Source organism: Rhinatrema bivittatum, chromosome 12 (assembly GCF_901001135.1).
Source record: "Rhinatrema bivittatum chromosome 12, aRhiBiv1.1, whole genome shotgun sequence".
Lineage (NCBI taxonomy): Eukaryota > Metazoa > Chordata > Amphibia > Gymnophiona > Rhinatrematidae > Rhinatrema > Rhinatrema bivittatum.
The window spans coordinates 4788077-4813657 of record NC_042626.1 but is presented as its reverse complement, the minus strand read 5'-3'; the positions used below and the strand labels follow the sequence as shown (position 1 = coordinate 4813657).

At 51.3% G+C, this 25581-nt stretch overlaps 1 protein-coding gene across 1 annotated transcript; it reads left to right on the top strand.

Annotated features, from left to right (window-relative positions):
- Positions 1-178: 178 nt before the first annotated feature.
- On the top strand, positions 179-25304 carry LOC115073935 (N-fatty-acyl-amino acid synthase/hydrolase PM20D1-like). The gene is made up of 13 exons (XM_029572926.1): positions 179-399; positions 13615-13701; positions 13843-14075; positions 14191-14277; positions 19294-19427; positions 19852-19971; positions 20045-20120; positions 20532-20593; positions 20702-20780; positions 22153-22224; positions 24117-24285; positions 24405-24504; positions 24596-25304. Exons 1-13 carry the CDS (start codon positions 219-221, stop codon positions 24723-24725), a joined length of 1530 nt encoding a protein of 509 aa, XP_029428786.1. The 5' UTR covers positions 179-218; the 3' UTR covers positions 24726-25304.
- The last annotated feature ends 277 nt before the right edge of the window (positions 25305-25581 follow it).

Below are 25581 nucleotides of genomic sequence, written 5' to 3'. Positions count from 1 at the left end.
GCAGATTGCACTGGGAAAACAAACAAGGCCTAGCAGTCCTCAGGCTGGACCTTGTACCCCGCAGCTCAGATTGGCAAGGACACCTTTCTGCGCTGCACCGACACGTCCGAGAAACTACAAGCCCCAGCAGGCCGTTCGCAGAGGGTGCTGCGGTGATTGGCTGGCTGCGGGGCGGTGAGGCCAGGGATTGGTGGAAGGCGCTCCCGCTGCCAGTGCAGATGGCTCGCGGTGGGGCGGCCGGGCTGGCCGGCTTCGGCCTCGGGCTCGCCTTGTTCGTGTTCACGGTGCCGCTGCTGCTGAGGAGCTGCCGCTTTTCCGAGCCGCAGGCGGAGGGGGCCCGGCGCCGGCCGGTGGGATTCAGCGCCCAGGAGAAGGAGCAGCTGCGCGAGGCGCTGCGAGGTGACCGAGCCGGGGCGCGGGCGCAGGCGCACGTCCTTCCTGCTGCTGCTGCTGCTGCGTCCTCCTTCCCCGTTTGTAAACTGCGCACGTATGAAGGGGAGGGGGGTGCGGCTTCCTTTAGGGGCCCCTCTTCGCTGTATTCCTGCTTTGCTTGTGTCAGTGTGGGACACAAAATAGGGCAGTGTTTAACGCGCAGAAGTAAAACAGAAATTGCCCACTTTATGTAATCTTTTTGTTTAAATGCTACCTGAACTGTCTAAAACCGAAGAAACCTTCTGCTGTAAAAAGAACTTCACATGTGAACAGAAAATTCAGCATCATGGACTCCACTTGTGTCCTTGAGTGGGGTTTATGGACTTAAGATTATAGGTCCCCCTAATACTGTGTCATCTGTCTGGCCAGGTGAGGATATTTAATACAAAATCCTAGATAGACACAGGAGGCTCGAGTTCAGATCTTTCCTCGTTTCTGCCACTGACACTCATGACCTTGGCCAAGTCCCTTCACTTCCCATCATCTTAAGTACCCACATAACAAAGTGTGGTTTTTGTTTGTTTTAACAACCTGCTTTTCAGTTGTTAGGGATAATTCGGAAATCATTAGCTTCGGTGATTTTTTACATATAGGCACATGGGCTATGTTTGCTTTTATTGTTGGGATGCCCTAACTCTCCTGTTTCATTAGTATCCTTCAAGGATACATTTCTCCTACCCATGCACCTCTGAGCGACTGTCGGCTTTCCCCCTTGTTCTCGTTTAAAAGCTGCTCTATCTCCTTTTTGAAAGTTAGTGCCAGCAGCTTGGTTGCACTCTGGTTAAGGTGAAGCCCATCCTTTTGGACACAGAAATTCAGTCTACTAGCAAACCAGAGGTTAAAGGTTAAACGAACAAAACGTATTGAACAATTTATGTACGTTTCCTTAAATATATACATACATTTTTGTGGATTACATAAGGTTATACCCACACTGACCCCCAGGCAGCTCCCCATTCATTCTCACACCGCTCCCTCCCCATCCCCCAGGCATGCACACATTCATTCTCACACACACACAGAAACCCCCAGGCAGGCACCAATTTATTCTCACACACTCACATACACCACACACAGGCAGGCACCTGTTCTCACACAGACAGCCCCAGGAAGACACCCATTCATTCTCATACACAGATACAGCCTCAGGCAGGCACCCATACATTCACACACCGCTCCCTCCCCCGCCCAGGCATGCACACATTAATTCTCACACAAACACACACACAGACCCCCAGGCAGCTCCCCATTCATTCTCACACCGCTCCCTCCCCATCCCCCAGGTATGCACACATTCATTCTCACACACACAGACCCCCAGGCAGGCACCAATTTATTCACACACACACACATGCAGGCACCTATTCTCACACATACAAACCCCAGGAAGACACCCATTCATTCTCATACACAGATACAGCCTCAGGCAGGCACCCATACATTCACATACACTGACCCCCAGGCAGACTCCCATTCATACACTTGCACACACTGAAGGCCTCTGCTGCTGCTGTCACTGATGCCATGTGGATATTTGGGGAGGTGCTGATTGCTGCTACTGGCACTGAAGCCCATTCTGGTGCCTCCTCTGTGCAGGCACCGCAGTATTAAATATTTGCAGGCTTCCACTTCCTCCATGCCGATTTCGTACATTGCAAGATCAGCAGAGAGAAAGTGCTACTCTTGCACATTCCCAAAGATAACATATGCCAAGCACTAAAAAGTAATTTTTTTTTACCTTTGCTGTCTGATCTTAGTTTTCTAATCAGCTGGTCACAGGCTTTTTTTTTCCACCTTCCCTTTCTTGTTTTTTTGCCAATTCCTTTTACGGGGTCTTAAGAACATAAGAAATTGCCATGCTGGGTCAGACCAAGGGTCCAACAAGCCCAGCATCCTGTTTCCAACAGAGGCCAAACCAGACCACAAGAACCTGGCAAGTACCCAAACACTAAGAAGATCCCATGCTCCTGATGCAATTAATAGCAGTGGCTATTCCCTAAGTAAACTTGATTAATAGCCGTTAATGGACTTCTCCTCCAAGAACTTATCCAAACCTTTTTTAAACACAGCTACACTAACTGCACTAACCACATCCTCTGGCAACAAATTCCAGAGCTTTATTGTGCGTTGAGTGAAAAAGAATTTTCTCTGATTAGTTTTAAATGTGCTACTTGCTAACTTCATGGAATGCCCCCTAGTCCTTCTATTGTTCAAAAGTGTAAATAACTAATTCACATTTACCCATTCTAGACCTCTCATAATTTTAAACACCTCTATCATATCCTCCCTCAGCCGTCTCTTCTCCAAGCTGAACAGCCCTAACTTCTTCAGCCTTTCCTCATAGTAGAGCTGTTCCATCCCCTTTATCATTTTGGTTGCCCTTCTCTGTACCTTCTCCATCGCAACTATATTCTTTGTGAGATGCGGCGACCAGAATTGTACACAGTATTCAAGATGCGGTCTCACCATGGAGCGATACAGAGGCATTATGACATTTTCCGTATTAACCATTCCCTTCCTAATAATTCCCAACATTCTGTTTGCTTTTTTGACTGCTGCAGCACACTGAGCCGACAATTTTAAAGTATTATCCACTATGATGCCTAGATCTCTTTCCTGGGGGGTAGCTCCTAATATGGAACCTAACATCATGTAACTACAGCAAGGGTTATTTTTCCCTATATGCATCACCTTGCACTTGTCCACATTAAATTTCATCTGCCATTTGGATGCCCAATCTTCCAGTCTTGCAAGGTCCTCCTGTAATGTATCACAATCCATTTGTGATTTAACTACTCTGAATAATTTTGTATCATCTCTCCATCTGTCTTCTTCCCTCAAACACACAGTCAGGTTTTCATTCTCACAGTGGCCCTACTACCGGGTTTCCTCCTCTTCTTGGATCACCGCGACGTGGGATCCGCGGCGGCCCATTAATGCTGCTCTTCTTCTGTACACGGCAGATGCTCCTCCTCCTTCCTGCCCACGCGGCTCCAGCAACGTTTTTCTTCCGGGGCTGCGCATGCAGGAAGGAGGAGGAGTGAACGTGACCCTTTTCTTCGGGCCGTGGTGAGGTAAAGCTCCACCAGGACCCCGCCAATCTTCCTGCTGTAGTTCCCTGCTTCCCCTGGTCCTGCTGCTATGTGGACCGGGTGACACCTTCACTCTGCAGGCGACACACAGTTTGGAAAGCTGTGCTCTATCCTCTGGGGATCCCCATGCCCTATTGAATTCCATCGCTGTTCTTGTCTTCACCTCTTTTTTCAGGAGTTATTCCATGTGAAGGAATATTTTCTGACATTCCTGAGTCTCGTCCTTTGCAGTTTCATAGCTTGACCTCCGTGTTCTTCAACATCTTTTCCATTTGAAAAAGTTAGATGTTTATGCCTGATTAAAACCTTTCAGGTATCTCCCCTGCACCTCCTCTCGTCCAGGGTGTACATATTTAGATCCTTCAATCTCTCCTCGTAGATCTTCTGATACAGACTCCCCCACAAGTTTGCTCGCCCTTTTCTGGACCGCCTTCATCCTATCCCTATCCTTTTTGGGATATTGAATCCAGGTAAGGCCTCACCGAGGACCTGTACAGGGGCATCATCACCTCCTTTTTCTTATTGGTTATTTCTCTCTCAGTGCAGCCCAGCGATCTTCTGGCCTTAGCATTGCCTTGTTACATTGCTTTACTGCCTTCAGGTCGTTTCTCCCCAGTCCGTGCCCCATCCTGTACAGCATCTTTGAATTTTTGCTTCCCAAATGCACAATTCTGCACTTCTAGGCTTTGAATCTCTTCGGCCGCTGCTCAAGCTTTTTCAGTTCACTTTTCATTCTCCTTCAGGTTTTCCATGCTGCTGCAGATCTTAGTCATTCACAAAAAGACAAACTTTTTCTTCTAATCCTTCCATTAAATCGCTCACAAAGATATTGAATGGATCCGGCTCCTAAACCAATTGCTGAGGCACTCCCCTTATCACTCTTCCCTCCTCAGAGTAGGTTCCATTTTCCACCACTCGCTGTCGTCTGTCCGTCAGCCACTCTGTAATCCTTTACCTTGGGATCCACTCCCAGGCGTTTAATTTAACTCATGACACTCCTATGCAGGACAGAGCTTTGCTGATGTCCAGATAAATCACATCAAGTGCTCATCCTTGATATAATTCCCTGATCTTACTGTAAAGCAATTAGTTGGGAGGGATTATCAAGGTGCGTGTGGCCTGATAGCCAGAATACTGGATTTTGCATCAGGGAAGACCAGGGACATAAGTTTAAATCTTCCTTCTGCCACTGACCATCTACCCTACAGGCCGATACAGTACAGTGCGCTCCGGCGGAGTGCACTGTTAACCCGCGAGTGGACGCGCATTTTCCCTTACCCCTTATTCAGTAAGGAGCGGAAAACACACGTCCAACCCGCCAAACCTAATAGCGCCCTCAACATGCAAATGCATGTTGATGACCCTATTAGGTATTCCCCTCGCGATTCAGTAAGTAAAATGTGCAGCCAAGCCACACATTTTACTTTCAGAAATTAGTGCATATCCAAAGGCAGGCGCTAATTTCTCCAGGCACCAGGAAAGTGCTCAGAAAAGCAGTAAAAACTGCTTTTCTGTGCACCCTCTGACTTAATATCATGACGATATTAAGTTGGAGGTCCCGAAGTGTAAAAAAAGTAAAAAAAAAAATTTTGAAGTCGGCCGGTGGCTGTCGGGTCGAAAACCGGACGCTCAATTTTTGCCGCCGTCCGGTTTCCGAGCCCATGGCTATCAGTGGGCTCGAGAACCGACGCCGGCAAAATTGAGCATCGGCTGTCAAACCCGCTGACAGCCGCCGCTCCGGGGCAAAAGGAGTGTCCCTAGCGCCTCCTTTTGCCCGTTTCTACCGCCGGACCTAATTTAAATACTGAATCACGCGCACAGGTGAGTGGGCGTTTGCCCACTCTCCCGCGGCCTTTACTGAATCGGCCCGCTAGTGAGTTTGGGCAAACGGAATGGTTTTTCTAGTCCTTGATAAACAGATGCATGGCTTAGGGTGCAGCGCCATCTGCTGCTTAGGATGCTGAAGAACAGGCATCTGCAGTGACAGGGAGCATATAAAGCACAGAGCCCTCCAGTTCTTCTTTCATACTATTTCATATAGGATGCACTGTCTTTTGCTCCCACACCATTAACAATGACAGAAAGGCACTGACTAAAATAAGCAGCGCTGTCCCTGCTCTGCACCCCTCATGCATTTGATTCAAAGAAAGGGTGGATGCTTGTGACATACACAGAGGATCCTTAGCTGTAGGGGGAGTGAGGGGTAAAGCCTGGGATAAGCACAGAGGATCCTTAGCTGTGGGGGAGTGAGGGGTAAAGCCTGGGATAAGCACAGAGGATCCTTAGCTGTGGGGGAGTGAGAGGTAAAGCCTGGGATAAGCACAGAGGATCCTTAGCTGTGAGGGAGTGAGAGGTAAAGCCTGGGATAAGCACAGAGGATCCTTAGCTGTGGGGGAGTGAGGGGTAAAGCCTGGGATAAGCACAGAGGATCCTTAGCTGTGAGGGAGTGAGAGGTAAAGCCTGGGATAAGCACAGAGGATCCTTAGCTGTGAGGGAGTGAGAGGTAAACCCTGGGATAAGCACAGAGGATCCTTAGCTGTGGGGGAGTGAGGGGTAAAGCCTGGGATAAGCACAGAGTATCCTTAGCTGTGGGGGAGTGAGGGGTAAAGCCTGGGATAAGCACAGAGGATCCTTAGCTGTGAGGGAGTGAGGGGTAAAGCCTGGGATAAACACAGAGGATCCTTAGCTGTGGGGGAGTGAGGGGTAAAGCCTGGGATAAGCACAGAGGATCCTTAGCTGTGGGGGAGTGAGGAGTAAAGCCTGGGATAAGCACAGAGGATCCTTAGAGGTGGGGGGTTCCCTGTACGTACCTGGATCAGTCCAGACCGTGGGTTATGTCCCCATTCCAGCAGATGGAGTCAGCAAAAACCTCGAGGGGGCGTCACCATAAGTACTACTACCCCCTCTGCAGGAGTTCAGTATCTTCTGACTCCAGCAGATGCGAGTAGGGTACTTGGGTTTCTCCCAACTTGGTCTAGGTTTTTGACTTTTACCTCTGCTCCTTTCTCTTGGGCTTTTGCCTATTTCTATTGAATCAAGTTTTCTTGTTAAAAAAAAAAAAAAAAAAAAAAAAGAAGTTAATTGAAAGGGTTCAATTTTTGGGGAGGCGTGGCTTACCCCTTGTCCTGTGTGTCCTTTCCGTTTCTTCGGACCGTACGGGGTAAGTGGTAGCGTTGTTTTTTTTTTTCCTGTTATTTTCTTGCAGCTCCCCAAACTGCCCTGCCTCGTGGATGCTGTTTGTACCGGCCTCTCCGCGCGGGCCAGCCTGAAAGCGGCCATTTTGCAGCTCCTCGTGGGCTGCTGGTGCAGGCAGGCAGGTCTCTGCGTCTTCGGCGGGCCGTGCGGCCGGGAGGGCCCCCCCGCGACACTTGTCCTCTTCTCCGCCGGCGGGCAGTGCAGGCCATCGGGCCCCCCCGCGGCGGCGGCGCGCTTCCCCGCGGAACCCCGGGCCTCGATTTTTTTTTTATTTTTTTTTTACTTTAGTTTTCGCGGGTTTTTCGCCGCGACACTGATGCCGCGACCAACGCGCTGCGCGGCCTGCGGCGAACCGGGGTCCCGCATCTCCCAGGAGGGCATCTGTGCACGGTGCCTTCCCGGGGGAGAAGGCACCTCTCAGCCCGCCGCGGATTTTTCATTTCTTGCGCCTTTGCCTGGACGCCGTCGGCCGGCCCCTCCCCCATTCCTGGCGGGAACGGCGGCCATTTTGAGCACTCAGCGTCCGGAGGGATCACAGGACACGCCGGATGACAGGGATTCGGCAGCGGATTCGCCCCCGGCCTTGCTGCCTGAGGAAGGCTCGCAGGGGCAAGCCAGCGCGGAGCCACCACCTACCGGAGCCCCCTCGGCCAGACCAGGGTTTTCCCCGGAGTTTATACTCCTTATGCACACGGCTTACCTGCAGGGATTGGATGACCCGGTGGGACCCCCCCCTGCCAAACTGTGTCGGACCTCGCCCGCGGCTCCGGCCCCCCCCGTCTCGGCGGGAGTGGGGGCCCCCCGTCCTCCCTCCCGCGTCCGGACGGTTCCAGGACCGGTGGGTGCGGGGCCAGACCCAGGGGCCCTTGATCCCGATTTCCCAGACTTGGGCCAAGGGGACCCCACGCCGGAAGGAGACGATCCGCGTACGCTGCGGCTCTTCCAGAGGGAAGAACTGGAGGAACTCATCCCACGAATTATTCAGGAATTGGATCTGGACCCGCCGCCAGAGCCGCCCGCTCCAGTAGCGCCTGCGGTTGTCACATCTTCGAAGAAGGGGGACCCGGTCCTTGCTGCCCTGCGGCCGAGGGCCCGGGCATTTCCCATTCACGAATCGTTCCTGCAGCTTCTCACGAGGGAATGGGATACCCCTGAGGCTTCTCTAAAGGTAGGTCGCGCCATGGAAAGGCTGTATCCACTACCACAGGATTTCCTGGATCTCATCAAGGTACCGAGAGTGGACTCCGCAGTTTCAGCGGTCACTAAGAGGACGACAATTCCGGTGACGGGAGGGGCGGCCTTGCGGGACACGCAAGATCGCAAGTTGGAGATTTTCCTGAAGAGGGTCTTCGAGGTCTCCGCCCTGGGGATGAGGGCAGCGATGTGCAGTTCCCTCGCCCAGCGTGCGAGCCTCCTGTGGGTACAGCAACTCCTCACCTCCCAGGATCTGCCTGCTGCAGAGGCCGCCCAGGCGGATCGGTTAGAAGCTGCGGTAGCATACGGGGCGGATGCCTCGTATGACCTGTTCCGAGTCCTAGCTAGGTCCATGGTTTCGGTGGTGGTGGCCAGACGCCTGCTTTGGCTCCGCAACTGGGCAGCGGATACGTCCTCCAAGTCAAGTCTGGGCTCCCTGCCTTTCAGGGGTAAGTTCCTCTTTGGAGAAGATCTGGACCAGCTCATCAAGTCCCTGGGAGAGAACGCGGTTCACCGCCTTCCGGAGGATAGATATCGTCCTTCTCGTGCGTTTGCTTCTTCCCGGACTAGGGCCAGGGCGCAGCAACGTTACCGGAGTTACAGGCCGGGGGGCTCCCGGCCTGCCGCGCCCAGGTCTCAGCCCTGGACGCGTTCCTTTCGCCCGCGCCTCTCCAGGGGCAGGTAATCCCTCACCCAAGTCCTCGCAATGATGCCAGGCTCGCCCACTCCGCCGTACCCAGGATCGGGGGACGGCTGACGTTGTTCTACCAGGAGTGGGCGCGGATTACCTTAGACCAGTGGGTTCTGGACACCGTAAAGCACGGCTACGCATTGGAATTTGTCCGCCCACCAAAGGGTCGTTTCATTTTCTCCCCGTGTGGCTCGGCTCTCAAGAGACGAGCGGTGCAGTCAACGCTGGACAGGCTTCAGGAGATAGGCGCTATTGCGCCCGTGCCCTTCGGAGAGGTGGGCTTGGGCCACTATTCCATCTACTTCGTAGTCCCAAAGAAGGACGGATCGTCTCGGCCCATCCTGGACCTCAAGGAAGTCAACAAGTCCCTCCAAGTGGTCCGCTTTCGCATGGAGACGCTGCGGTCGGTGATTGCGGCGGTCCATCCGGGGGAGTTCCTCGCCTCCCTGGACCTCACGGAGGCTTACTTACATATTCCCATCCGTCCGGATCATCATCATCTTCTCCGGTTCAAGATTCTGGACCAGCACTTCCAGTTCGTCGCTCTCCCGTTTGGGCTGGCAACGGCACCGCGCACCTTCACCAAGATCATGGTAGTCGTGGCTGCGGCCCTTCGGAAGGAGGGTATCCTAGTCCACCCCTATCTCGACGATTGGCTCATACGGGCGAAGTCTTTCACCCACGGCCAAGCAGCGGTGTCCCGGGTGCTACGGTTCCTGCATTCCCTGGGCTGGGTAGTGAATTTTTCCAAAAGCTCCCTCGTGCCCTCTCAGCGCTTGGATTTCTTGGGGGCGACCTTCGACACCCGACTGGGCATGGTCTTCCTGCGACAGGACAAGGCGCACTCTTTGCGGGATCACATACTGCGATTCTCTGCGTTGCCAGATCCCACTTCCTGGGATTACCTGCAACTCCTGGGAGTGATGGGATCCACAATCGACATGGTCCCTTGGGCATTTGCGCGCCTCCGGCCCTTACAGTGGGCGCTCCTCTCCCGTTGGAAGCCACTCTCGCAGGATTACCAGGTGGTCCTCCCGCTCCCTCAGAAGGCCAGGGACAGTCTGGGCTGGTGGCTGGAGCCGTCCAACCTAGCTCGAGGGGTGTCCCTCGCCGTACCGGATTGGGTGGTGGTCACCACCGACGCCAGTCTGGTGGGTTGGGGCGCGGTCTGCGATCGCAGCGCCACGCAAGGGACATGGTCCGCGGTGGAGGCGACATGGTCCATCAATCGTCTGGAGACCAGAGCGGTCAGGCTCGCTCTGCGACATTTTCTCCCGCTTCTTCGGAACCGGGAGGTCAGGATACTTTCGGACAACGCTACCACCGTGGCCTACATCAATCGCCAAGGAGGCACGCGCAGCCCGCAGGTCGCTCTAGAGGCGGCGCTGCCCATGCAATGGGCGGAGCGCCATCTCGTGCGGCTAGCGGCGTCTCACATAGCCGGAGTGGACAATGTGCAGGCGGACTTCCTCAGTCGTCAACTGCTGGACCCAGGAGAGTGGTCCCTGTCCGAAGAGGCGATGCAGCTCCTCGTCCATCAGTGGGGGGCTCCCCACCTAGATCTGATGGCATCAGCGCTCAACGCCAAGGCCCCCCGCTTCTTCAGTCGGCGAAGGGAACGCGGCGCGGAAGGGGTGGACGCGCTGGCGCTCCCATGGCCGACCCATCTTCTGCTCTACGCGTTTCCCCCGTGGCCCCTCGTAGGCAGGATGATCCGCAGGATAGAAGGACACCAGGGGACGGTGATTTTCGTCGCCCCGGAATGGCCACGCCGACCTTGGTTTGCAGACCTGCTACAGCTGGTAGTCGACGGACCGGTCCGGCTGGGACACCTCCCCCTCCTCTTGCATCAGGGCCCAGTATTTTTCGAGCAGGCAGAACTCTTCTGTCTTGCGGCCTGGCTTTTGAGAGGCGTCGCCTCCGGCGCCGAGGGTACCCGGAGGCGGTAGTGTCCACGTTGCTACGGGCGCGTAAGACGTCCACTTCGGTAGCCTACGTCCGAGTCTGGAAGGTGTTCGAGCTGTGGTGTACCAGTCAGGACACGAGTCCTACTACGGCTTCGATTTCTCAGATTCTCCAGTTCTTACAAGCCGGGGTGGAGAAGGGGCTAGCCTATAACTCTTTGAGGGTTCAGGTGTCCGCCCTTGGGTCGCTGTTGCGGGCGGAGGGCTCCCTCCTACAACATCCGGACATTGCTCGTTTCCTCAAGGGTGTCAAGCATCTGCGGCCTCCGCTACGGGATCCTTGTCCATCCTGGAGTCTCAACCTGGTGCTTCGCGCCCTGTCGGGGCCTCCGTTCGAGCCACTGCGCAGTTCGACACTTAAGGACCTTACCCTCAAGACGGTCTTTTTGGTGGCCATCTGTTCCGCTCGTCGCATTCGGAGCTGCAGGCTCTGTCGTGCAGGGAACCCTATCTTCGGTTTTCCGATTCCGGAGTTTCGATCCGCACCGTACCTTCCTTCCTCCCGAAGGTGGTCTCTGCGTTTCATGTGAACCAGACGGTGGAGTTGCCGTCCTTCGCTTCCTCCGAGCCGAGGTCTCTCCGACTCCTGGACGTTCAACGCACGCTGCGCATCTATCTGGAGGTTACAAACGAGTTCCGGACGTCTGACCATCTGTTTGTCCTTTGGTCCGGGCCTAAGAAGGGTTCCCAGGCCTCCAAGACTACCATTGCTAGGTGGTTGAAAGCGGGGATTGCCGCTTCCTACGTCGGGGCGGGGCGGACTCCCCCGCCCGGCATCGTAGCGCATTCCACACGCTCTCAGGCGGCTTCCTGGGCGGAGGTCCGTTCGGTCTCTTCTCAAGAGATCTGCAGAGCGGCCACCTGGAAGTCGTTACACACCTTCGCGAGGCACTATCGTTTGCATCTCGCCTCTCCCGTCTCGGGACATTTTGGTGAGCAGGTTCTCCGAGCAGGCCTCGCAGGACCCCACCCGATTTAGGGACGCTTGGGTACATCCCACGGTCTGGACTGATCCAGGTACGTACAGGGAAAAGAAAATTATTACTTACCTGCTAATTTTCGTTCCTGTAGTACCATGGATCAGTCCAGACGCCCACCACATCTGGGTGCTCAGCCTGCTCCGTTTCCGCGACGGGACTGTACTGGTATCTGTCCTTTACCATTGTCACCGTTCACTGTGTGCACAGCTTTACCATTTTCCATGTTCTCTGTGTTCACAGCTCCTCACAAGTTGCCTTACTGTTTGTGCAGCCTCCTACACGTTGCTAGGACGCTCCAGTTTTTCGTTGCTATGGTTGACGGCTATTGTTGGCCGTGTTGTATAAACTTGATTCAATTCGGGGGTTCTGTTTTTCTACTCGGGCTTTGATATACTCGATACTGAACTCCTGCAGAGGGGGTAGTAGTACTTATGGTGACGCCCCCTCGAGGTTTTTGCTGACTCCATCTGCTGGAATGGGGACATAACCCACGGTCTGGACTGATCCATGGTACTACAGGAACGAAAATTAGCAGGTAAGTAATAATTTTCTTATTGAGGGGTAAAGCCTGGGATAAGCACAGAGGATCCTTAGCTGTGAGGGAGTGAGGGGTAAAGCCTGGGATAAGCACAGAGGATCCTTAGCTGTGGGGGAGTGAGGGGTAAAGCCTGGGATAAGCACAGAGGATCCTTAGCTGTGGGGGGAGTGAGGGGTAAAGCCTGGGATAAGCACAGAGGATCCTTAGCTGTGGGGAGTGAGGGGTAAAGCCTGGGATAAGCACAGAGGATCCTTAGCTGTGGGGGAGTGAGGGGTAAAGCCTGGGATAAGCACAGAGGATCCTTAGCTGTGAGGGAGTGAGGGGTAAAGCCTGGGATAAGCACAGAGGATCCTTAGCTGTGAGGGAGTGAGGGGTAAAGCCTGGGATAAGCACAGAGGATCCTTAGCTGTGGGGGAGTGAGGGGTAAAGCCTGGGATAAGCACAGAGGATCCTTAGCTGTCGGAAGTGATGGGTGTAAATGGAGATGAAGTAGGGTCTTCTGAACTGTAACAGGAAGGGAAAATGGCAAGAGAATGGATGAGTCTTGGGATCTTTGCTTACAAGGAGTTTCTGTGTTTTGCTATAGCTGCATGGAGGTATTAATTACATCAGCTGAGCACAGACGGAGCTGCAGGAGGAGTTTTAGTGTAACATACGCTCATCTGGCACAGAAAATAAGTGAAAATTAACTGTCAGCGTTATGAAACATCTTAATTATTAACCAGAATGATTATGAGATGAGAATGCTGGGAACAAAAGGAGTGATCTGATTGGCCAGCGGTGATTTCCCCATCACTGTGGGTTGCTCTGTATTGATGCAGTGATGACGCTTTCTGCACCGTGCATGAGCTCTGGAAAAAAAACCCCCGTCTTAAAATAATATCAGCAGAGAAAACAAAGAATAACTTTACTACAACCTTTTTTTACTAGTTGCTATTCCATTCCTGAGGCTAAATGTTGAATATTTTAATGCTTTTCCGGATTATCCATTGAGGACATTACAAATCTGAATATTAGGCCTTGATACTGTGCTGTTCAGCAGCAGAAGTGTTTGTGAGCAGAGCAGCGAAATCCTTTTTCAAAGTCTGAGAACAGGGAGGGGAAGGGAAGCGAGACCTCGGGAGCTTTATCCAGGAAAGCAGAAGCAGACCCAAGGCTGGCGCGGGAGAGTCTGGCACCCCCACCTCTTCTTTGCTGGTATTGGCTCTGAGGTAGCCCTTCTGGGCCTCATGCCAGAGGGATTTTGCTGCCCCCCCCCCCCCAAACTTTTGCCACGCTAGGCGACCGCCCAGTTTGCCTAAAGGAAGCACTGGCCCTGTGCAGACCCCTTTAGGATGACCAGAAGGAAAGGATGCAGTCAGCTGAGAAATTCCAGGGAAAAAGTCAATGTGAACCTGTGAGAGGAAGAGGTGGCCCTCTTTGGTCCCCCTGAGGGGGTTGGGGGGGGGGGGTTATCCAGCTGTGACCCTAGCTGAGGCCCGGCAGTCCTGTCTCACCCCCTCCTGGTTTCTTGTCTTTCATTCGTTAGGTGCCATCAGGATCCCCACTGTCTCCTTCTCTCCCGGCAAAGTGGCTACCTCGGCAATGGAGGAATTCAGTGCTTACATTCGGAAAGGTACGGTGCTCTCCTGTCCCGGGGCCTGAGACATGCCCCATCCTCTTCCCGCTGTGACGGGAACCTCTGGGCTTGCAGGCAGTAGTGGATGGGGGCCCCTTTGCTGATGTGGTCTCCCTTATTTGCTTCTCTCCCCCGCAGTCTTCCCTGGGGTCTTCTCCTCCAGCTTCGTTCAGCATGAGGTGATTGGGGGGTACAGCCACCTCTTCACGGTGCAGGGCTCCGACCCCCACCTCCAGCCTTACGTGCTGCTTGCTCACCTGGACGTGGTCCCAGCCTCCGACGAGGGCTGGGAGGTGCCGCCTTTCTCCGCTCAGGAGCGAGATGGATTCCTCTACGGCCGGGGGACTCTGGATGACAAGAACGCAGCAATTGTAAGTGCAGGGAAAGCAGAGCGGGTAGGAAAGGGCATGACGGGTGCAGCAGCCGGCAGCCGTGTGCTGGGAGCTTTGAGGACATCAGTAACATGCGTCTCTCCCGCAACAACAGGGCATTCTTCAAGCTCTGGAGTTCCTGCTGAAGAGACAGTACAGGCCAGTCCGGTCTTTCTACATCGGCATCGGGCATGATGAAGAGGTAGGGAGCTGCCATCTGCTATCGTATGCACCTGTGCTCTTCCTGCTTCCCCTGTACGTACCTGTGCTCTTTCTGCTTCCCCTGTACGTACCTCTGCTCTTCCTGCTACCCCTGTACGCACCTGTGCTCTTCCTGCTACCCCTCTACGTACCTGTGCTCTTTCTGCTTCCCCTGTACGCACCTGTGCTGTTCCTGCTTCCCCTGTACGCACCTGTGCTCTCCCTGCTACCCCTCTACGTACCTGTGCTCTTTCTGCTTCCCCTGTACGCACCTGTGCTCTCCCTGCTACCCCTCTACGTACCTGTGCTCTTTCTGCTTCCCCTGTACGCACCTGTGCTCTTCCTGCTTCCCCTGTACGCACCTGTGCTCTTTCTGCTTCCCCTGTACGCACCTGTGCTCCTGTTGTCACCATACATGCTCGTTCCTTCTCCTGTCACTGTACGCACCTGTGCTCCTGTTGTCACCATACATGCTCGTTCCTTCTCCTGTCACTGTGTGCATTTGTGCTCCTCTTGCTGTCACTATATACCTGTGAAATTCAGGCTACACTGTATGCACCTGTGCTCCTCCTGTTGTCACTGTGCATGCCTGTGCTCCAGTTCTGTTACCATACATGCCTTATGTTCCTCTCACTGTCACTATATATATATATATATATATATATATATGTGAACCTCATGCTACACTGTGTGTGCCTGTATTCTGTTGTCACTGTACATGACTGTGCTCTTTCTGCTGCCATTGTACATACCTGTGCTCCTATTCTGTCACCGAACATGCCTCATTCTCCTCTCACTGTCACTAAAGAGCTGTGAACCTCAGACTACACTGTATATGCCTGTGTTTCTTCTGTTGTCACTGTACATGCGTGTTCTCTTTCTGATGCTATTGAACTCGCCTGTGCTCCTGTTACACTATACGCTCCTGTGCTTCTCCTGCTGTTATTGCATGCACCTGTGCTCCTCCTGCTATTTTTGTATGTGCCTGTGCTTCTCCTGCTGTTATTGCATGCGCCTGTGCTGCTGTTACACTGCATGTGCCTGTGCTCCTCCTCTGCTTCTCCTTTCATTATGTGCATCTACAGTTCCACAACTTTTTTTTTCTCTTCTTTGGTACTGTCTGTTCCCTCTGTACTCTGATGATGCTCAGATACTGTATATCATCCAAAAATACCAATGTACAACTGATGAGAGATCACAAATACAGTATTTCAGTTTTTAATGAAAAAATACAAAATACAGCAATACAAAACCCCATATAGGCACCCCTCATATAATTACGGATGAACAATTATTTATTTAAAGAGTCTTCTATACCAATATTAGAGCAGACATCATATCGGTTTACATTGAACTAAAGAGCAGAAATTACAAAAAACAGGGGTTGTATTGTATATGTTTTTTATGATTGTACTCTTGTTCATCGCCTAGACCTTTTAAGTGTTAGGTGATTCACAAATGTTAATAAATGTAAAAAAAAAAGTATATACAAAAGCAAACCCAAATTACATCAAACAACTGTGCTCCCAAATTAAAGCATCCCCACATATCATCCTGACATATAATGCATCCCCTATCATCTCATAATCACATAGCATACCAGCATATAACACATATAACGCATCTCCTGTCGTCATCTCATAATCACATAGCATCCCAGCATATAACACACATAACGCATCTCCTGTCGTCATCTCATAATCACGTAGCATCCCAACATATAACACACATAACACATCTCCTGTCGTCATCTTATAATCACGTAGCATCCCAACATATAACACACATAACACATCTCCTGTCGTCATCTTATAATCACATAGCAGCCCCTCCATATAACACATATAACGCATCTCCTGTCATCTTATAATCACATAGCATCCCAGCATATAACACACATAACGCATCTCCTGTCGTCATCTCATAATCACATAGCATCCCAACATATAACACACATAACACATCTCCTGTCGTCATCTTATAATCACATAGCATCCCAGCATATAACACACACAATGCATCTCCTGTCGTCATCTTATAATCACATAGCATCCCAACATATAACGCATCTCCTGTCATCATCTCATAATCACATAGCATCCCAGCATATAACACACATAACGCATCCCCTGTCGTCATCTCATAATCACATAGCATCCCAGCATATAACACACACAACGCATCTCCTGTCGTCATCTCATAATCACATAGCATCCCAGCATATAACACATATAACGCATCTCCTGTCGTCATCTCATAATCACGTAGCATCCCAGCATATAACACACACAACGCATCCCCTGTCGTCATCTCATAATCACGTAGCATCCCAGCATATAACACACATAACGCATCTCCTGTCGTCATCTCATAATCACGTAGCATCCCAGCATATAACACACATAACGCATACCCTGTCGTCATCTCATAATCACGTAGCATCCCAGCATATAACACACATAACGCATCCCCTGTCGTCATCTCATAATCACGTAGCATCCCAGCATATAACACACATAACGCATCCCCTGTCGTCATCTCATAATCACATAGCATCCCAGCATATAACACACACAACGCATCCCCTGTCGTCATCTCATAATCACATAGCATCCCAGCATATAACACATATAATGCATCTCCTGTCGTCATCTCATAATCACGTAGCATCCCAGCATATAACACACACAACGCATCCCCTGTCGTCATCTCATAATCACGTAGCATCCCAGCATATAACACATATTAACGCATCTCCTGTCGTCATCTCATAATCACGTAGCATCCCAGCATATAACACACATAACGCATCTCCTGTCGTCATCTCATAATCACGTAGCATCCCAGCATATCACACATATAACGCATCTCCTGTCGTCATCTCATAATTACGTAGCATCCCAGCATATAACACATATAACGCATCTCCTGTCGTCATCTCATAATCACGTAGCATCCCAGCATATAACACACATAACGCATCCCCTGTCATCTCATAATCACGTAGCATCCCAGCATATAACACACAACGCATCTCCTGTCGTCATCTCATAATCACATAGCATCCCAGCATATAACACATTCCCTGTCATCATCTCATAATCACATAGCATCCCAGCATATAACGCATCTCCTGTCGTCATCTCATAATCACGTAGCATCCCAGCATATAACACACATAACGCATCCCCTGTCGTCATCTCATAAACACGTAGCATCCCAGCATATAACACACATAACGCATCTCCTGTCGTCATCTCATAATCACGTAGCATCCCAGCATATAACACATATAACGCATCTCCTGTCGTCATCTCATAATCACGTAGCATCCCAGCATATAACACACATAACGCATCCCCTGTCGTCATCTCATAATCACGTAGCATCCCAGCATATAAAACACACAACGCATCCCCTGTCGTCATCTCATAATCACGTAGCATCCCAGCATATAACACACATAACGCATACCCTGTCGTCATCTCATAATCACGTAGCATCCCAGCATATAACACACATAACGCATCCCCTGTCGTCATCTCATAAACACGTAGCATCCCAGCATATAACACACATAACGCATCTCCTGTCGTCATCTCATAATCACGTAGCATCCCAGCATATAACACATATAACGCATCTCCTGTCGTCATCTCATAATCACGTAGCATCCCAGCATATCACACATATAGGGGCGGATTTTCAGAGCCCTGCTCGCGTAAATCCGCCCAAAACCGGGCGGATTTACGCGAGCAGGGCCCTGCGCGCCGGTAAGCCTATTTTACATAGGCCTACCGGCGCGCGCAGACCCCGGGACTCGCGTACGTCCCGGGGTTTTCGGAGGGGGGCGTGTCGGGGGCGTGTCGGGGGGCGGGCCCGGTCGTCGCAGCGTTTCGGGGGCGTGTCGGCAGCGTTTTGGGGGCGGGTACGGGGGCGTGGCTACGGCCCGGGGCGGTCCGGGGGCGCGGCCGCGCCCTCCGTACCCGCCCCCAGGTCGCGGCCCGGCGCGCAGCAGGCCCGCTGGCGCGCGGGGATTTACGTCTCCCTCCGGGAGGCGTAAATCCCCCGACAAAGGTAAGGGGGGGGTGTACGCCGGGTGGGTGGGTTAGGTAGGGGAAGGGAGGGTAAGGTGAGGGGAGGGCAAAGGAAAGTTCCCTCCGAGGCCGCTCCGATTTCGGAGCGGCCTTGGAGGGAACGGGGGGAGGCAGCGTGGCTCGGCGCGCGCAGGCTATACAAAATCGATAGCCTTGCGCGCGCCGATCCAGGATTTTAGTGGATACGCGCGGCTCCGCGCGTATCTACTAAAATCCAGCGTACTTTTGCTTGAGTCTGATGCGCAAGCAAAAGTAGGCTGATCGCGCTTCTTTTAAAATCTACCCCATAATGCATCTCCTGTCGTCATCTCATAATTACGTAGCATCCCAGCATATAACACATATAACGCATCTCCTGTCGTCATCTCATAATCACGTAGCATCCCAGCATATAACACATATAACGCATCTCCTGTCGTCATCTCATAATCACGTAGCATCCCAGCATATAACACACATAACGCATCCCCTGTCATCTCATAATCACATAGCATCCCAGCATATAACACACAACGCATCTCCTGTCGTCATCTCATAATCACATAGCATCCCAGCATATAACACATTCCCTGTCATCATCTCATAATCACGTAGCATCTCAACATGCTTTGCTAATTAGAGCTCCCTCAGGGAAAAAAGATTTCAGCGTTCATCACACAGGAGGAACACAGTCTCACTTTCATTGGAAGAAGATAATATTCAGAAATCAAAGGAATGCAGTTCCAAAATCTTTGTGTGTGTGGTGCGCTGTTACCAGTAAAGGCCGCCCCTCTATTCTCTTACTGAGGCTCTTTTCTGTGCTTCTTTTTACCATCGAGTATAAAAGGTAGTGAAAACTAACCCTCTGTGTTTCATGCCAGAGACAGATTTGCCGAGGATTTAAACGGGGTGTTGTTTTTTTTTGGGGGGGGATCCTGTAGGTGTCTGGGAATGACGGAGCAAGGAAAATTGCTGCGAAACTGGAGCGAGCGGGTGTGAGACTCTCCTTCGTGTCTGATGAGGGGCTGGCGGTGCTGGAGGGAGTGGTGAAAGGCATCAGCGAACCTGTGGCCCTGTAAGTCCAAAGGGAGTGTGGATGAAGAGGTTCTGCCGTGTTCTCGCCCCGTGAGCCCAGCTGTTCCCTGCTTTGTGCGGCTGCAGTTATTGGTGTGGCTGACGCTCACCGGGAGGTATCGCATTCATAATTGCTTCATTAAGCAGTGCCCTGGGCCTTCATGGGCAGGGACTCTCCAGTGCTTCCGCACGTCCTGCCATGTGGGCGACACAGATGTGGATTCGCAGGTCCCTCGGGGACCAGTCGCTGCAGACATTTTGTGCCGCGTTGTTTGTGTTGCTGTCGCAGAACGAGGGCTGCTCAAAGAGTGACCGGAAGGTCTGCCGGACAGTGTCCAGTCTTCTCTTGTAAAAGGTTAAAGCTGCAGATGCTGTAGAGGGGAAATGCCAGCTATAACATGTGGAGTCTGGTTGTTGCTCTCTAGGGTGGGGACCACGGAGAAGGGCGCAATTACGCTAACCCTGACAGTGCACAGTGAGCCCGGCCACTCCTCCTTCCCTCCCAAGGAGACGAGTATTGGGATCCTAGCCGCAGCTGTGTCCAGGTGAGTCCCCCAGAGACCAGCACTGCCCAGCGCAGAGTCCTTCCAGCTGTTTAACGCCATCTTTTTATTGCAGGCTGGAGCAGAACCCCATGCCCAGCTTATTTGGGAAAGGGCCGGAGCTGGTGACCTTTGAACAGCTGGCCACACAGGTAAAGCTGAAGCAGGGGTACTTGGCTGCCAGAATGGGGTGGTTATAGCAAGTCAGCGCCACGTGGCTAACCGGGGAATAAAGTCAGCCGGACAGAAGCTCTCGCCGGTTGCAGTACAGAAGACTTTCTTGCTCTTGCGTGTGAAATCCCACCTAGAGTTCCAGCAAGCAAGAAATGTGAGTTATGAATGAGACCTGAACAGTAAAGCCTCATGAGACAAGGCTGGGGGGATATGAAAGCAGGATCCCTCGCCTCTCCTCCCCCACCCCTGAAAAGGCTGTGCTACTCGCGTAGCCGGGGCCCCCTTTACAGGTTGGCAGTGAGTGGGCGCAGGCGGGGGTGAGGTCTGGAACCAGGGGCCCAGACGGAGAAGCAGAGGCTTCAGGTGACCTCTGGTTTTTTTCCTCCCAGTTCGCCTTCCCTCTGAATGTCGTCATGGGCAACCTGTGGCTGTTTGCTCCCGTGGTTGGCAGGTGAGTGGCCCACGGCGTCGTGCGCAAGGTGCTCGCTAGCCCTCCTTCCTAGGCCGGCTTGCCTGCAGGTGGTTAAACAAGCCTTCTGTTTCCCCTGTTTCTACACAGAGTGCTGGAGCGCGAGCCGTCCACCAGCGCACTGGTGCGAACCACCACCGCCCTGACGCTGTTTCACGCAGGCGTGAAGGTACTGGGGCAAGTGCCGCTTCCCTCCTCCCTCTGTCCCTCACTTCATCTTTACAGCTTATTCCCGTCTTACTGTTCTTTTTTTTGTCGTAATAGTTTGTATCTCTTAGATTTCTACACATTTTTTTACTCAAAGGGCGGAACCTTTGGTACAGTTTTAGTTTATTTGCTCTTACTTATCTGTCACACCTTTAACAAATAAATCAAAACAGAGATAGAAAGAAATACAATTGTTACAAATACACACAACAAAGTAACACACAAAATATAAAATAATAAAACCGTACAGTACAATATAGCAGGGCCACATCCATTTTTAAAAACCAGCTTCCCTGAATCCAGATCTTCAGCTGTCCGTGCTGTGTTCATGCTTTATATGTATCATTGTACGTCTGCATGGGGCTCTGATAAAGATTCACTCTTCAGCTGTCCGTGCTGTGTTCGTGCTTTATATGTATCATTGTACGTCTGCATGGGGCTCTGATAAAGATTCACTCTTCAGCTGTCCGTGCTGTGTTCGTGCTTTATATGTATCATTGTACGTCTGCATGGGGCTCTGATAAAGATTCACTCTTCAGCTGTCCGTGCTGTGTTCATGCTTTATATGTATAAATTGTGACGCCTGCATGGGGCTCTGATAAAGATTCACTCTTCAGCTGTCCGTGCTGTGTTCATGTTTTATATGTATAAATTGTGATGTCTGCATGGGGCTCTGATAAAGATTCACTCTTCAGCTGTCCGTGCTGTGTTCATGCTTTATATGTATAAATTGTGACGCCTGTGTGTGGCTCTGATAAAGATTCACTCTTCAGCTGTCCGTGCTGTGTTCGTGTTTTATATGTATAAACTGTGACGTCTGCATGGGGCTCTGATAAAGATTCACTCTTCAGCTGTCCGTGCTGTGTTCGTGTTTTATATGTATAAACTGTGATGTCTGCATGGGGCTCTGATAAAGATTCACTCTTCAGCTGTCCGTGCTGTGTTCGTGTTTTATATGTATAAATTGTGACGCCTGTGTGTGGCTCTGATAGATTCACTCTTCAGCTGTCCGTGCTGTGTTTGTGCTTCATGTATATGAGTGTAACGCTCTTTAGCCTTCCTGTGTTCATGTTTCACGTTCTGAGTGTGACATCTGCGTGCAGTGGCACTGCTGGTTTAGTTAGATTCAGAGTGATGGGAATGGCTGTCGAGGACGTGTCCAAACTAGAATGCCTCCGAGCCAGTTTATACAGGGGCTGCTGAAATCCCAGTAACTGAGGGCAAGGGGCACTGCTCTACCTCCTGTTTTATCACATTGTATTTTTGACATTTCAGTTTTCCTGGCAATAGATTCTTTATTTGTCCTTTTCTTTCTTTGTCTCTTACATTCGCAGGCTAATGTCATCCCGCCTTTTGCAAACGCAACAGTCAACTTCCGGATCCACCCGGCCCAGACAGTGGAAGAGGTTCTATAGCATCTGCCTACTCCACGTCACCTTTATTTAGTCTCTGATGAGTTTGGCATGGCTGGGGCCGGTGGCTTTCCAGGAGCACTGCCTCCTTGGGGATAATGACCTGAGTCAGGCAGATATTTATTTTCCATGCTTACATTCCCCAAAGTCACGGCCAGTGCCCATTACAAGTTTTTACGTACATAACAGTAAAAGCAAATCAAAAAGCATTAAACCGATAACTTAACATTTGTAAAGGCTGCCTGAATAACAAAGCCTTGATTAGCTTCCTAATACCACTGTTTAAGGTAGGATGAGGATTACATAGAGAACAGTCTGAGCCCCCAGAAGAGAATATTTCAACAGGAGTCAAAAGGTGTAGGGCAGAGCCCAGCACAGGAAGTTACTTCCCAGGAGTTAGAGCTGAGTGAGTTTGCTCATTGGTGAGCTGAAATGCCGGAAAAACAGCAGCCAGCATTTTGTTTTGCTTTAGAAATACCACTTTTGCCCTCTTTAATTATTCTGCTCTAAAAATGTAATAGTTCTGGTTCCACGTGATTCTCCTGCTCTAGGGTTTAATGGTTCTAGATCTCCATGATGCTACTACTATGGAGATTCACTGTTCTGGTTCTGGCTCCCTTTGATTCTCCTGCTCTGGGGATTAATGGTTCTGGATCTGGCTCTCTGTTATTCTCTTACTCTGGGGATTAATGGTTCTGGATCTGGCTCTCTGTGATTCTCCTGCTCTGGGGATTAATGGTTCTGGCTCTCTGTGATTCTCTTACTCTGGGGATTAATGGTTCTGGCTCTCTGTGATTCTCCTGCTCTGGGGATTAATGGTTCTGGCTCTCTGTGATTCTCTTACTCTGGGGATTAATGGTTCTGGTTCTGGCTCTCTGTGATTCTCTTACTCTGGGGATTAATGGTTCTGGATCTGGCTCTCTGTGATTCTCTTACTCTGGGGATTAATGGTTCTGGTTCTGGCTCTCTGTGATTCTCTTACTCTGGGGATAAATGGTTCTGGATCTGGCTCTCTGTGATTCCCTTACTCTGGGGATTAATGGTTCTGGTTCTGGCTCTCTGTGAATCTCTTACTCTGGGGATTAATGGTTCTGGATCTGGCTCTCTGTGATTCCCTTACTCTGGGGATTAATGGTTCTGGTTCTGGCTCTCTGTGAATCTCTTACTCTGGGGATTAATGGTTCTGGATCTGGCTCTCTGTGATTCTCTTACTCTGGGGATTAATGGTTTTGGATCTGGCTCTCTGTGATCCTCTTACTCTGGGGATTAATGGTTCTGGATCTGGCTCTCTGTGATTCTCCTGCTCTGGGGATTAATGGTTCTGGATCTGGCTCTCTGTGATTCCCTTACTCTGGGGATTAATGGTTCTGGTTCTGGCTCTCTGTGATTCTCCTACTCTGGGGATTAATGGTTCTGGATCTGGCTCTCTGTGATTCCCTTACTCTGGGGATTAATGGTTCTGGTTCTGGCTCTCTGTGATTCTCCTACTCTGGAGATTAATGGTTCTGGATCTGGCTCTCTGTGATTCTCCTGCTCTGGGGATTAATGGTTCTGGATTTGGCTCTCTGTGATTCCCTTACTCTGGGGATTAATGGTTCTGGATCTGGCTCTCTGTGATTCTCTTACTCTGGGGATTAATGGTTCTGGTTCTGGCTCTCTGTGATTCTCCTGCTCTGGGGATTAATGGTTCTGGATTTGGCTCTCTGTGATTCCCTTACTCTGGGGATTAATGGTTCTGGATCTGGCTCTCTGTGATTCTCTTACTCTGGGGATTAATGGTTCTGGATCTGGCTCTCTGTGATTCTCTTACTCTGGGGATTAATGGTTCTGGACTGGCTCCGTGTGATTCTCCAGCTCTGAATTCTCTCCCTGTTCTTCTCCTGCAGGTCCTAGAGCTGGTGAGAGCCACTGTTGCTGATGAGAGAGTAAAGCTAAACGTGCAGGATGCCTTTGACCCGCTCCCTGTCAGCCCCTACGATGAGGACTCCTTCGGATTCCAGATCATCAGACGCACCATCCATGAGGTTTTCTCCGAAGTTAGCATGGTGGCTCCCGGTAAGAGAGGACGTTGACCGGGTCCTTGATGCCAGGCTGGGCTGGGCATGGGCAGAGACCGTTGGCTGCAGTGCACGCTGCATCTTGGACACTGTTGCGTTTTGTTTCTTGCTTCCCAGGCGTTTGCATCGGGAACACGGACAGCCGGCACTTTGTCAATCTCACTGACAGCATCTATCGCTTTTCCCCAATCTGGCTGAAACGCGAGGATCTGGGCAGGTAATGGCGCTCCCCTCAGCGGGCTGAAATGTCTGGCACCAGGCGTTGCGTGAAAGAAATAAAAAGTGTGCATTTGTGGTTTTTCAAACAGGATTCATGGCCTGAATGAACGGATTTCGCTAGAGATGTATGAGAGAGGGGTGCAGTTTTACTTTCACCTCATGGAAAACTCCGACATCGCCCAGCTGCCAAAGCCCCACAAAAGCGCTCACGAGCTCTAACCGGGCGAGCTCTGCTGAAGAAGAAACCTGGAGCCAAACCTGGAGCAAACGTTCCCCCTCTCTGCCCTATCCCCCACCCTCGGGACCAGAAAGAGATCTTTAGAAAGAAACAGCGCAGATAGGGCACTGATGGAGTTTGCCTTTTGATCTGTTTTGTTCAGTTTTCAGACTCTGTCGCCGGATGAGCTGCTGCTGATTGTGTGCAGGGCTGTGCCCTGCCCTAGGGGCTTCCGGAAGACCAATACTGCCCCCTCCCCTCCTCGCTGGCTGCTAGTCAGGGGTCACCATACCCTTTCCTGGAGGTGGCTGCTGCTCCTCCACTAGGGAAGGGCAGCAGGGTTTCCTTGGCAAGGGGAGGGGACAGCACTCATCCGGCAGGGCAACAACCTACCCAAGTAGTTAGGTATTTAACATCAAAGCCCCCCCTGCAAGGCTGAAGGGGCACAGGGTTTGGATGTGCCTCCAGCTCCTTTATATGCAGAGCAATTGATTGTGAGGACAGTGCCAGGAAAGAGAAGATTTAATGTTAATATGAATTGCAGGGAAGGATTAATTAAAGTCATGGCAGGGAACGGTTGAGTCCTGGCTCTGGAGTGCTTTATTTTAGAAGACGTTTTGCTGAAAGAAGCTGCCTGGCACTGTGTGGTGGTGGTTCAGCCACCTTTGGGAACTGTCAGGATGTTTACTGGGTTGTTTCCTGAATTCAGGTTTTGTCATAGTCTGACTGTGCGTTACAGCCAGAAATCAAGGATGCCTGAGAGTGGCACAGAGGATCCTCAGCAGTGAGGGGTAAAGCCTGAGAGGGGCACAGAGGATCCTCAGCAGTGAGGGGTAAAGCCTGGGACAGGCACAGAAT

Coding starts and splice junctions, on each gene's coding strand:
- LOC115073935 (XM_029572926.1), top strand. CDS start 219: ATGGCTCGCGGTGGGGCGGCCGGGCTGGCCGGCTTCGGCCTCGGGCTC. Junction 13,702..13,842: donor CAGTGCTTACATTCGGAAAG/GTACGGTGCTCT, acceptor TCTCCCCCGCAG/TCTTCCCTGGGGTCTTCTCC. Junction 20,594..20,701: donor TTTGCTCCCGTGGTTGGCAG/GTGAGTGGCCCA, acceptor GTTTCTACACAG/AGTGCTGGAGCGCGAGCCGT.